This window comes from Myxine glutinosa, chromosome 14 (assembly GCF_964187855.1).
Source record: "Myxine glutinosa chromosome 14, kmMyxGlut1.1, whole genome shotgun sequence".
In the NCBI taxonomy this organism is placed as follows: Eukaryota; Metazoa; Chordata; class Myxini; order Myxiniformes; family Myxinidae; genus Myxine; species Myxine glutinosa.
The window spans coordinates 23,429,766-23,441,201 of NC_136274.1; the positions used below are offsets into that span (position 1 = coordinate 23,429,766).

General features: G+C 49.0%; 1 protein-coding gene across 2 annotated transcripts in view; it reads right to left on the minus strand.

The window, feature by feature from the left end:
• The window catches only part of AGPAT3 (1-acylglycerol-3-phosphate O-acyltransferase 3), a 33,922-nt gene extending 24,582 nt beyond the window's left edge, over positions 1–9,340 (minus strand). The window contains exons 1-2 of one of the 2 annotated variants that reach the window (XM_078768281.1): positions 9,163–9,340; positions 133–366 (exon numbers count right to left, since the gene is read on the minus strand). In XM_078768281.1, the coding sequence (XP_078624407.1) occupies positions 133–310 (178 nt within the window). In that variant the 5' untranslated portion in view covers positions 311–366; positions 9,163–9,340. Of the gene's footprint in view, positions 1–132; positions 367–9,153 lie in introns of both variants that reach the window. The other variant, XM_078768282.1, reaches the window with a different exon arrangement.
• Positions 9,341–11,436: the final 2,096 nt, after the last annotated feature.

Sequence of the window (11,436 nt, forward strand, 5' to 3'; positions counted from 1 at the left end):
GTGAGAAAGCGACCAACTGAGCCATCCTGCCAAAGAAAGACCAAAATTGCAACTACCGGGTCACATCTGGGAAAAAGCTTGGTCAGGATAGAGAGGCAATTGAGGATTGGTGTTTGGGTATTGTGCACGCACGGCTCCAGAGTGAGTACGCCAGTCGGCAGTTGATGTGACGGTAGACGGTGCGGCTGAAAGGCCAGATGAAGAGTGTGAGCAGTTGCACTGCATTGATGGCCAGACCACTGCACACGAACACATAGCCCAACAGCAAGTGACACAGGAACTGTGTCTTCAGCCAGGAGAAGAAGCCCATGGCTGGGAAGCGGGTATCACGAACGCTGGCACGGACTGTCGCTCAGTACGATCTCCCTGAAGAGACAAATATCCCACAAGATTGCTAAAGTATCAATTGGAGTCCTCAAGACTTGCAATAGAGCTGGGGTTCTTAATCTGGGGTATCCATACCCCTTGGGGTGTATGGGGACCAAAATCTGGGGGTATGGGACTCATAATAAATAATAATAATAAATTGTAATAAATTCAATGAAATATAAACTTCAGATATATAATAAATAACCCCTCAGTTTAAAGTAAAAACATCCCTCAGAATGCACCACAGAGCACCTAGAAATCAAAAATATTCTAGGGGGACATGCCCCCAGTACCCCCCTAGCTATGTGCACCTTCGGTGCACCTTGGTCAGTCAGCAGTCTGCCAAAGGGGGTATGGGGATATCGTGGGCAATCCGTTGGGGGTCTTGACAGGGAAAAAGGTTAAGAACCCCTGCAATAGGTACGAGGGGTGTCCAAAGAGTTCCCCCAGATGAGATGCTCACGTATCGCCCAAAAAGTGCAAACGTCTTTTCTTTTTTTTCCCAAAATATAAATAGATATACAGTGTGTCCATAAAGTCCTTGTGCAACTTTGAACTTTTATAACTTTTGATGTACAGGATAGAAACAAACTGTAAATGGCATATGAAAGCATAATTACAGTACCTCTGCCATAGAAGGTGGACCCCTGTCTGTCTGTCTGTCTGTCTGTCTAGAGGTTATTTTTCCTGGAAGTCTGGAGGTTGTGTTTTCTGGAGGTCTGGAGATTGTGTTCTCTGGAGACTGGAGGTCTGGAGATTGTGTTTTCTGGAGGTCTGGAGGTTGTGTTTTCTGGAGGTCTGGAGATTGTGTTTTCTGGAGGTCTGGAGATTGTGTTTTCTGGAGGTCTGGAGATTGTGTTTTCTGGAGGTCTGGAGATTGTGTTTTCTGGAGGTCTGGAGATTGTGTTTTCTGGAGGTCTGGAGATTGTGTTTTCTGGAGGTCTGGAGATTGTGTTTTCTGGAGGTCTGGAGATTGTGTTTTCTGGACGCTATGTTCTCTGGAGGTCTGGATCTTATGTTTTCACCCCTGTGTCTGTTTGTTTGTCTGTGAACAGGATATCTCAAAGTTGCGGATGGATTCAGACGAATTTGGTGGACAGGTTTGTTGTGTGACAAGTCCACGTGATTCAAAACCACCACAACGTTATTAAAAACACTTCACAACCACGGAAACAAAAGTTTGAGGGAGTCGTTAAGTGACAACACAGACACTGCGCAGATGTGTAGATATATAGATAAATGACTGTACCCGAGTTGCTGTTTTGTCATGGTTTAAACCAATCATAATTCAAACAATTATTTTGCACAAATGTATTTGTAATATACGTGATATCACATTTTATAAACAATTGAAGTTCAAAACTTAAGTTGAAAAAAAATAAATTCCCAAAACAATTCCAAGGAAAAAAAAAAATTGGAAAAAAAAAAAAAATACCCTTCTATCTATCTATAATTCCAGTAATCTCTGTCTGTACGTTTGTACGTTTGTACGTCTGTTTGTCTGTGACCGCTGTTTCTCGACAACCACGGGTCCGATATACTTTTAACTTGCCAGGTATATTGCTGGGGACCCGAGGATGTGCCTTTTCAAGGTTTCATATTAATCGGACAATTACTTACCGAGCTATGTCCAAAAAACGATTCAACCAATCAGAGAGCAGCGAACGATCGCGTGTGCCGAACGTGGCGGACACACTCTGCCTCGGATGGCACATTTGAGAGCGTATTCATTTATTTCACGTTTGCAAACTATGTTGGCGTTAAACTATGTTTTAAAACTAATAAAACCGAATTTGCGATTCATTCGCTTTCCTGCGCGTTTGTGCACGCGATGGCGATTTCTTTACCAAACTCCGGAAGCCGTTCGCTTTGGACCAAACCATTGCATGTAAATAGAGGGGGGGGGATTGTCACCACTCGCAAGCCGTTCGCTTTGGACCAAACCATTTCATGTAAATAGAGGGGGGGGATATAATTTTAGATATAGATATAGTACGGGCATGCCCTAGTATATATAAAGTAGAGTTGGCCTCTGTGTCTGTATCCTGATCTATCTATGATCTCTAAGATCTCGAGAACCCGTGGACGGATTTGCGAGCGGAAAGTACTGTTCGACTCGGGATGGTCCCAGGAATGTCACGGAGACATAAACATTTAAAAAATTTCGGGTTTTAAAATTAGCGTATTATTAGCACTAGCAGAAGAGAGAGGGATTCGAAGGGAGGGAGCGCAGCGCTTCTAGCGCTTCTGACTACAGCACACCTTAAAATTAAAAAAACTTCGGGTTTTAAAATTAGTGTGTTACGCGTAATTAGCGCTAGCAGAAGAGGGAGGGAATCTAAGGGAGGGAGCGCAGTGCTCCCTCCAGCGCTTCTGTTAGCGTAATTAGCGTATTTCGGAACGTTAATTTTTCAACTTCATTATTCGGAATCAGTACGTCCCAGAGAACCTTCGTAACGTTAATTTTTCAACTTCATCCGATTGACATGGGACCAACGGCATGTGACAAAGAGTGAAACATACAGGCTTACATTTATTTGACGACAATGAGTTCCGACTTCCGACCTTGGTGGGATGACAGGCTGAGTCAACCCCCCTGGTGTGAAGGGGGAGGAGGAGGGGAGGGGGAAGAGAAGGGGAGGGGAACGAGGGGGAAGGGGATGGGAGGGGGGAGGAGGAGGGGGAAGGGGGAGGGGGAGGGGGAGGAGGGGGAGGGGAGGGGGGGGAGGGGAAAGGGGGGGGAGGGGGAGGGGAGGGGCCCTTCTTCCCCTGGGCACCCCCGCACCCTTCCCTCCCCCCTTCCCCTCCCCCCCTCCCCCCCTTCCCCCTCCCCCCCATTCCCCTCCCCTCCTCTTCCCCCTCCCCTCCTCCTCCCCCGCTTCCCCCCTCCCCCCCTCCCCCCCGTTCCCCTCCCCTCCTCTTCCCCCTCCCCTCCTCCTCCCACTCCCGTGCAAAGCCGGGTACCTCTGCTAGTAGGACATACAGATGGGAGAGATATGTGCATACCAGAAGTTTGGTACGATTTCACAAAAGTTTGAGGGAGTAGTTCAGTGACAAGACAAGACAACACAAGACAGACACATATATCTATCTATCTATATACACACACACACACACACACACACACACACACACACACACACACACACACACACACACACACACACACACACACACACACACACACACACACACACACACACACACACACACCAGCCTTGTTATCATGTTGGTGCCCTTTGGACGACTGTATCTCAATCGTAGAGCCTTTGGAACACCACTCGTGCCTCATATGTCATCACCAGTCATAAAGTTTGTTTATTCAACCCCCTTTTTAAATACATTGCTCAACAACATCCGCTACCGACTCCCTCCACAAGCACAAGCGCTCATTCAAATATCATGGCTGCTGGCATCTTCCTTATCAAGTTTACATTTCAGCTGCTTTGATTGCTCAAGCACCGTTTGAATGATCTCCAACAGATGGAGTGAGGATTACCGGTCGAAACCCAATGCAAAAGGGACCCCCGGACCCTCTTACCAGTAAATGTAATACGCAAGAGCGCAAGCAACCAGAGCACCACAGAAGGCAGAGAAGAGCAAAAAGCTCTTTGGACCGTCTCCGAGCATGCCCGCTACCTTTCCGAGCTCCATGGACGCACAGTCGAGACTCAGCAATTCACACAAAGGATAATCGGGATTAGCGGAGCTCCAAATCTCTGTCGCTGTCAAAACAAATGAAAGGAGGGTTGTCGCTTTAGGCCTCCAGATGCTATTCTGTTCAAGTGATGATGATGTATCTTCGCGTCGTTTTTGGACTCGAATGATGGCTTCCAATCCATATCTGAGGCAGTGAGCTTTTTTTTTTACAAGAATCTTTAACAAAGATAGTCACACAGTCTGTTGAAGGAGAAGAAACTTAAAGTGATAAGCAGTTAACCACATATCGGATAAGATTCGTCATCCGAAATCCTCGATAGGTCCTGACAACCGAAAATGGCTGAAAATGAAGTCGGATAGGCCAGAAATACTGCTGGACACCAACCCGGCCATAAAATGGAATTATTTTATAATTATTGCGGACATAATAGGATTATCCGACTCGTTACTTGTCTTGGTTCATGGAAGAGCGAAGGCCTTCGTAACAGATAGGCACAAATGACACTTTGGGCTGATTTGATGAAAGTTACTTAATAAATGGAGAGGAGGAAGAGAGAAAAAACCACCTTTAGAGGCCATTTTTCCCCGCAAAGCGGGGGTTGGCCTTTTTCGGGGACCGTGGTTGTTGTTGTTTTTTTGGTCCCCTTTTTGAAGCAATGTTTTACGGCCGGATGCCCTTCCTGCCGCCAACCCTGTTTGTCGCCTTTTTACGACAAACAGGGAATAGAGGAGGAAGAGAGAGAAGCCGTTAAACCCACAGTCCACTGAAGGGGTCACTGATGAATAGATGACGGATGATCCTCCTCATGCCGTTGGGCACATAGGGCTGCCAAGGCAGTTTCATAGGCATCAACATTGGCAGTTTCACATTGGCACAACCCTGGAAGGATCGCCACCATGACGCAAGATACTCGAGCGGTCCATTTTGCCCAGCAAGCTGGTACTCATTTTTCTGATCCCGGAAGGATGACGTGCCGAGTCAGCACACCTGGTGGTATTTTGACACGGTAGGAGCTTGAACTCAGGCCTTCGAGATCTTAAGCCAACCACCTTCACCATTATGCCACCACTAGGCATCACCCCAATGAATATCCCATCATATCCCCCATCCAAAACAATTATATTTCCTCACCACCGTTAAACCCCAATACTTACCTCCTTCCAAATTTGCACTTTCCTTCCTTTTGATTTTGCTCCTGTACCTATCTCGTCCACCTCACACATCCTTCCCACACTCCTCATTTGTCCAAATCTCCCTCTATTTCATCCTTCAACTCCTCCCTCCTCTTTCTACTGTTTCTTTTGTTCTGTTAAGTCCCATTCAGTGTTCTCGCTCTTGCACAAGTCCTCACCGTGTATTGAAAACAATAACAAATACACACAACAGCGCTCTGTGTTTCTCTTTTCTGCAATCTCATCCAATGGAGTGTTAGCGGCTTTGGGTAACGTGTCGCTCGAAACCTTAGCGGCCTATTTCTAGGCCTGAAGGTTTATCCACATGCAAACTAACTAAATAAATGAATGAATGAAACACACCGACAGCCAAATTGCAGCTTTGTGGGCATGATGCCAAACCATGTATCCACGGCGACCACGGAGGGTCCGAAAGGGAACACCACACAGACAATGGGCCCATGAAATGGCAAGGACAGATGAAACCGCAGCTGAAAAACTTAGTCGTGCAGAGCAAACTGTCTGTGGGATAAAACACTGACAAAAGGCCTGCTTCGATCCACCTGCTTGAGATGTCATCTTGAGGAGGAACCAGACATTTTTTTAAAACCTGCCCCGTGTTTCACGAGATCTCGTGTGAATCTGATGAGAATCTCATGCCGATTTTTGCAAGGAGAAAAGCAGTGTTTGTTCTCGTCTTGATCGATAAGTAGAACAGACCAGGGTTAAATTTGGTTGTGTCGTTTTTTTTGTATCACGAAGAATTTCCTTTGCTCGATTCATGTAGATCAAGGGGTCAATCTCTCAAAAATAACTCGAAATGCCGACCTCTGCTTCTGCAGCAAATCCACGCGTGGTCACCGTCCGAAACTCATGGGGTGTCACCGTCCGTCCGTCATGCGTGGTCACCGTCCGAAACTCATGGGGTGTCACCGTCCGTCCGTCATGCGTGGTCACCGTCCGAAACTCATGGGGTGTCACCGTCCGTCCGTCATGCGTGGTCACCGTCCGAAACTCATGGGGTGTCACCGTCCGTCCGTCATGCGTGGTCACCGTCCGAAACTCATAGGGTGTCACCGTCCGTCCGTCATGCGTGGTCACCGTCCGAAACTCATGGGGTGTCACCGTCCGTCCGTCATGCGTGGTCACCGTCCGAAACTCATGGGGTGTCACCGTCCGTCCGTCATGCGTGGTCACCGTCCGAAACTCATGGGGTGTCACCGTCCGTCCATCATGCGTGGTCACCGTCCGAAACTCATAGGGTGTCACCGTCCGTCCGTCATGCGTGGTCACCGTCCGAAACTCATGGGGTGTCACCGTCCGTCAGTCATGCGTGGTCACCGTCCGAAACTCATGGGGTGTCACCGTCCGTCCGTCATGCGTGGTCACCGTCCGAAACTCGTGGGGTGTCACCGTCCGTCCGTCATGCGTGGTCACCGTCCGAAACTCATGGGGTGTCACCGTCCGTCCGTCATGCGTGGTCAGCGTCCGAAACTCGTGGGGTGTCACCGTCCGTCCATCATGCGTGGTCACCGTCCGAAACTCATGGGGTGTCACCGTCCGTCCGTCATGCGTGGTCACCGTCCGAAACTCATGGGGTGTCACCGTCCGTCCGTCATGCGTGGTCACCGTCCGAAACTCGTGGGGTGTCACCGTCCGTCCGTCATGCGTGGTCACCGTCCGAAACTCATGGGGTGTCCTGGGGGATTTCAGCAACAGTATCGGCACAAATATGAGGGAAATGTTTAAAGCAATGGTGCACTGCTGTTCTGCATGGGCGAGCATCCCTGCATTGTGGCCACTGTACCATCCCGCGGTGAGTGTTACCCAGGTAGCCACATGCACGCAGTATGTACCATCCCACAGTGAGCGTTACCCAGGAAACCACGCACTGTATGAACAATCCCGAGGTGAGCGTTACCCTGGGAACCACGCACTGTATGTACCATCCCTAGGTGAGCGTTACCCTGGGAACCATGCACTGTATATACCATCCCTAGGTGTGTTACCCAGGAAACCACGCACACTATGTACCATCCCTAGGTGAGCGTTACCCAGGGAACCACGTCCTCACAGTATGTACCATCCCGCGGTGAGTGTTACCAAATGAACCATGCATTCACTGTATGTACCATCCCACAGTGAACGTTACCAAGGGAATCATGTCGTGTATGTACCATCCCGAGGTAAGCGTTACCCAGGGAACCACGCACTGTATGTACCATCCCGAGGTAAGCGTTACCCAGGGAACCACGCACTGTATGTACCATCCCGAGGTGAGCGTTACCCGGGTAACCACGCACTGTATGTACCATCCCTAGGTGAGTGTTACCCAGGAAACCACACACTGTATGTACCATCCCGAGGTGAGCGTTACCCTGGGAACCACGCACTGTATGTACCATCCCTAGGTGAGTGTTACCCAGGAAACCACGCACACTATGTACCATCCCGAGGTGAGTGTTACCCAGGAAACCACGCACACTGTATGTACCATCCCTAGGTGAGCATTACCCAGGAAACCACGCACTGTATGTACCATCCCGAGGTAAGCGTTACCCAGGGAACCACGCACTGTATGTACCATCCCGAGGTGAGCGTTACCCGGGTAACCACGCACTGTATGTACCATCCCTAGGTGAGTGTTACCCAGGAAACCACACACTGTATGTACCATCCCGAGGTGAGCGTTACCCTGGGAACCACGCACTGTATGTACCATCCCTAGGTGAGTGTTACCCAGGAAACCACGCACACTGTATGTACCATCCCTAGGTGAGCATTACCCAGGAAACCACACACTGTATGTACCATCCCTAGGTGAGCGTTACCCAGGAAACCACGCACTGTATGTACCATCCCGAGGTGAGTGTTACCCAGGAAACCACACACTGTATGTACCATCCCGAGGTGAGCGTTACCCTGGGAACCACGCCCTGTATGTACCATCCCGAGGTGAGCGTTACCCAGGAAACCACGCACTGTATGTACCATCCCGAGGTGAGCGTTACCCAGGAAACCACGCACTGTATGTACCATCCCGAGGTGAGCGTTACCCAGGAAACCACGCACTCACTGTATGTACCATCCCTTGGTGAGCATTACCCAGGAAATCACGCACTGTATGTACCATCCCTAGGTGAGCGTTACCCAGGAAACCACGCACTGTATGTACCATCCCGAGGTGAGTGTTACCCAGGAAACCACACACTGTATGTACCATCCCGAGGTGAGCGTTACCCTGGGAACCACGCACTGTATGTACCATCCCTAGGTGAGCGTTACCCAGGAAACCACGCACTGTATGTACCATCCCGAGGTGAGCGTTACCCAGGAAAGCATGCACTGTATGTACCATCCCGAGGTGAGCGTTACCCCGGGAACCACACACTGTATGTACCATCCCGAGGTGAGCGTTACCCTGGGAACCACGCACTGTATGTACCATCCCTAGGTGAGCGTTACCCCGGAAACCACGCACTGTATGTACCATCCCTAGGTGAGCGTTACCCTGGGAACCACGCACTGTATGTACCTTCCCTAGGTGAGCGTTACCCAGGGAACCACACACTGTATGTACCATCCCTAAGTGAGCGTTACCCAGGAAACCACGCACTGTATGTACCATCCCTAGGTGAGCGTTACCCAGGAAACCACGCACTGTATGCACCATCCCGAGGTGAACGTCATTGAGACCATCCTGAGGGATCACCGTATAAACAACGATGGACAACACGCGGTCGCTTGCCGGATTTATCCAAGACCAGGACAGGACAACAAACAACATCCGCTTTAGAGTTTACACGACTGAGAGCAGAGACCCGCGTTTCGCTCCGAGTTATCCCATCGTTCAACAAGGAAGAACCCGACCCGTGACATGTGATCTGATACTTTATCCCATGTTACACGCACCCGTTGTACCGTCCCGAAGAGCCCGATTTATCCGACCACGACACTCACCACTCACTCCACTCACTGCCGCCTCAGCAAAGTCTCCATGAGACTAATCCGCACCACCTCTTCTCCCTCCTCCTCAGATGTCCTCTGCTCGTCCCTTCCCCTTTTCTGCAGCCTTGACACTCCCCGCCGATCAAGGGCAGCGAGGATGGCTTGGTTTATTAAATAATTTCCTTCGCATGCCGGGACGTGAAACGCTCCCGCGACGATGCTTCATTCATCATTCATTCACACGGCCCACCGCAGTCACCTTCATTGTTCATCAAAAACCGATTATCGTTTCTGGCAATGAACAAATCCAACTCACATTTTATACCATGGGATGGGGCAACGATGGGATGTTTCTTTTATATTCTGTCATCATGCAAACATATATCATGAACACACCTGGAATACACCTGAGAATGAAAACAATTTATCAGACCCCTTCACCTCTCAACCCAATCACTAACCCAGTCGTATGATTTTTTTTGTTTCTGACTCACTGTGCCCCCAACATGGTCCACTATGGTTCAACATGGTCCACTATGGTTCAACATGGTTCAACATGGTCCACTATGGTTCAACATGGTCCACTATGGTTCAATATGGTTCAACATGGTCCACTATGGTTCAACATGGTCCACTATGGTTCAACATGGTTCAACATGGTCCACTATGGTTCAACATGGTCCACTATGGTTCAACATGGTTCAACATGGTCCACTATGGTTCAACATGGTCCACTATGGTTCAACATGGTTCAACATGGTCCACTATGGTTCAACATGGTCCACTATGGTTCAACATGGTCCACTATGGTTCAACATGGTCCACTATGGTTCAACATGGTCCACTATGGTTCAACATGGTCCACTATGGTTCAACATGGTCCACTATGGTTCAACATGGTTCAACATGGTCCACTATGGTTCAACATGGTCCACTATGGTTCAACATGGTTCAACATGGTCCACTATGGTTCAACATGGTCCACTATGGTTCAACATGGTCCACTATGGTTCAACATGGTTCAACATGGTCCACTATGGTTCACTATGGTTCAACATGGTCCACTATGGTTCAACATGGTTCAACATGGTCCACTATGGTTCAACATGGTCCACTATGGTTCAACATGGTTCAACATGGTCCACTATGGTTCAACATGGTCCACTATGGTTCAACATGGTCCACTATGGTTCAACATGGTCCACTATGGTTCAACATGGTCCACTATGGTTCAACATGGTCCACTATGGTTCAACATGGTCCACTATGGTTCAACATGGTTCATTTTTCAATTTTCCAAATTTTCAAAAAAAAGTATTTAATTTTCAATTTTTTCAATTATATAATTTTCCCCATTTTTTTTTTTCTTCAATTTTTCAATTTTTTTTCCCCTCTCCTCCTCAGTGCAGGGTCGATATTTCCATAACCCCAGCCCCAGCCTTGGCCTGTTCAGAACCGTACAGGTTTCCCCCTTCTCAACCGCCTCCCTCACCTCCCTCTCACTCTCACTCTCTTCCTTGGACTTCTCCCACGCCTCCCTCTCACTCTCCACCTTCTCCTTTTTCTCCCTCTCCTCCTCAGTGCAGGGTCGAAATTTCCATGCTCCCCTGCGTCAAACCTTAACAAGACACTCTCTTTTTTCCCTTTCCTCCTTCTCCTTTTTCTCCCTCTCCTCCTTCTGCTTTTTCTCCCTCTCCTCCTTCTCCTTTTCCTCCTTCACCTTTTCCTCCTTCTCTTCTTTCACCCTTTCCTCCCTCTCCCTCTCCTCCTTCTCCTTTTTCTCCCTCTCCTCCTTCTCCTTTTCCTCCTTCACCTTTTCCTCCTTCTCTTCTTTCACCCTTTCCTCCCTCTCCCTCTCCTCCTTCTCCTTTTTCTCCCTCTCCTCCTTCTCCTCCTTCTCTTCTTTCTCCCTCTCCTCCTTCTCCTTTTTCTCCCTCTCCTCCTTCTCTTCTTTCACCCTTTCCTCCCTCTCCCTCTCCTCCTTCTCCTTTTCCCCCCTCTCCTCTTTCTCCCTCTCCTCCCTCTCCTCCTTCTCCTTTTTCTCCCTCTCCTCCTTCTCTTCTTTCACCCTTTCCTCCCTCTCCTCCTTCTCCTTTTTCTCCCTCTCCTCCTTCTCCTTTTTCTCCCTCTCCTCCTTCTCCTTTTCCTCCTTCACCTTTTCCTCCTTCTCTTCTTTCACCCTTTCCTCCCTCTCCCTCTCCTCCTTCTCCTTTTCCCCCCTCTCCTCTTTCTCCTTTTTCTCCCTCTCCTCCTTCTCCTTTTTCTCCCTCTCCTCCTTCTCCTTTT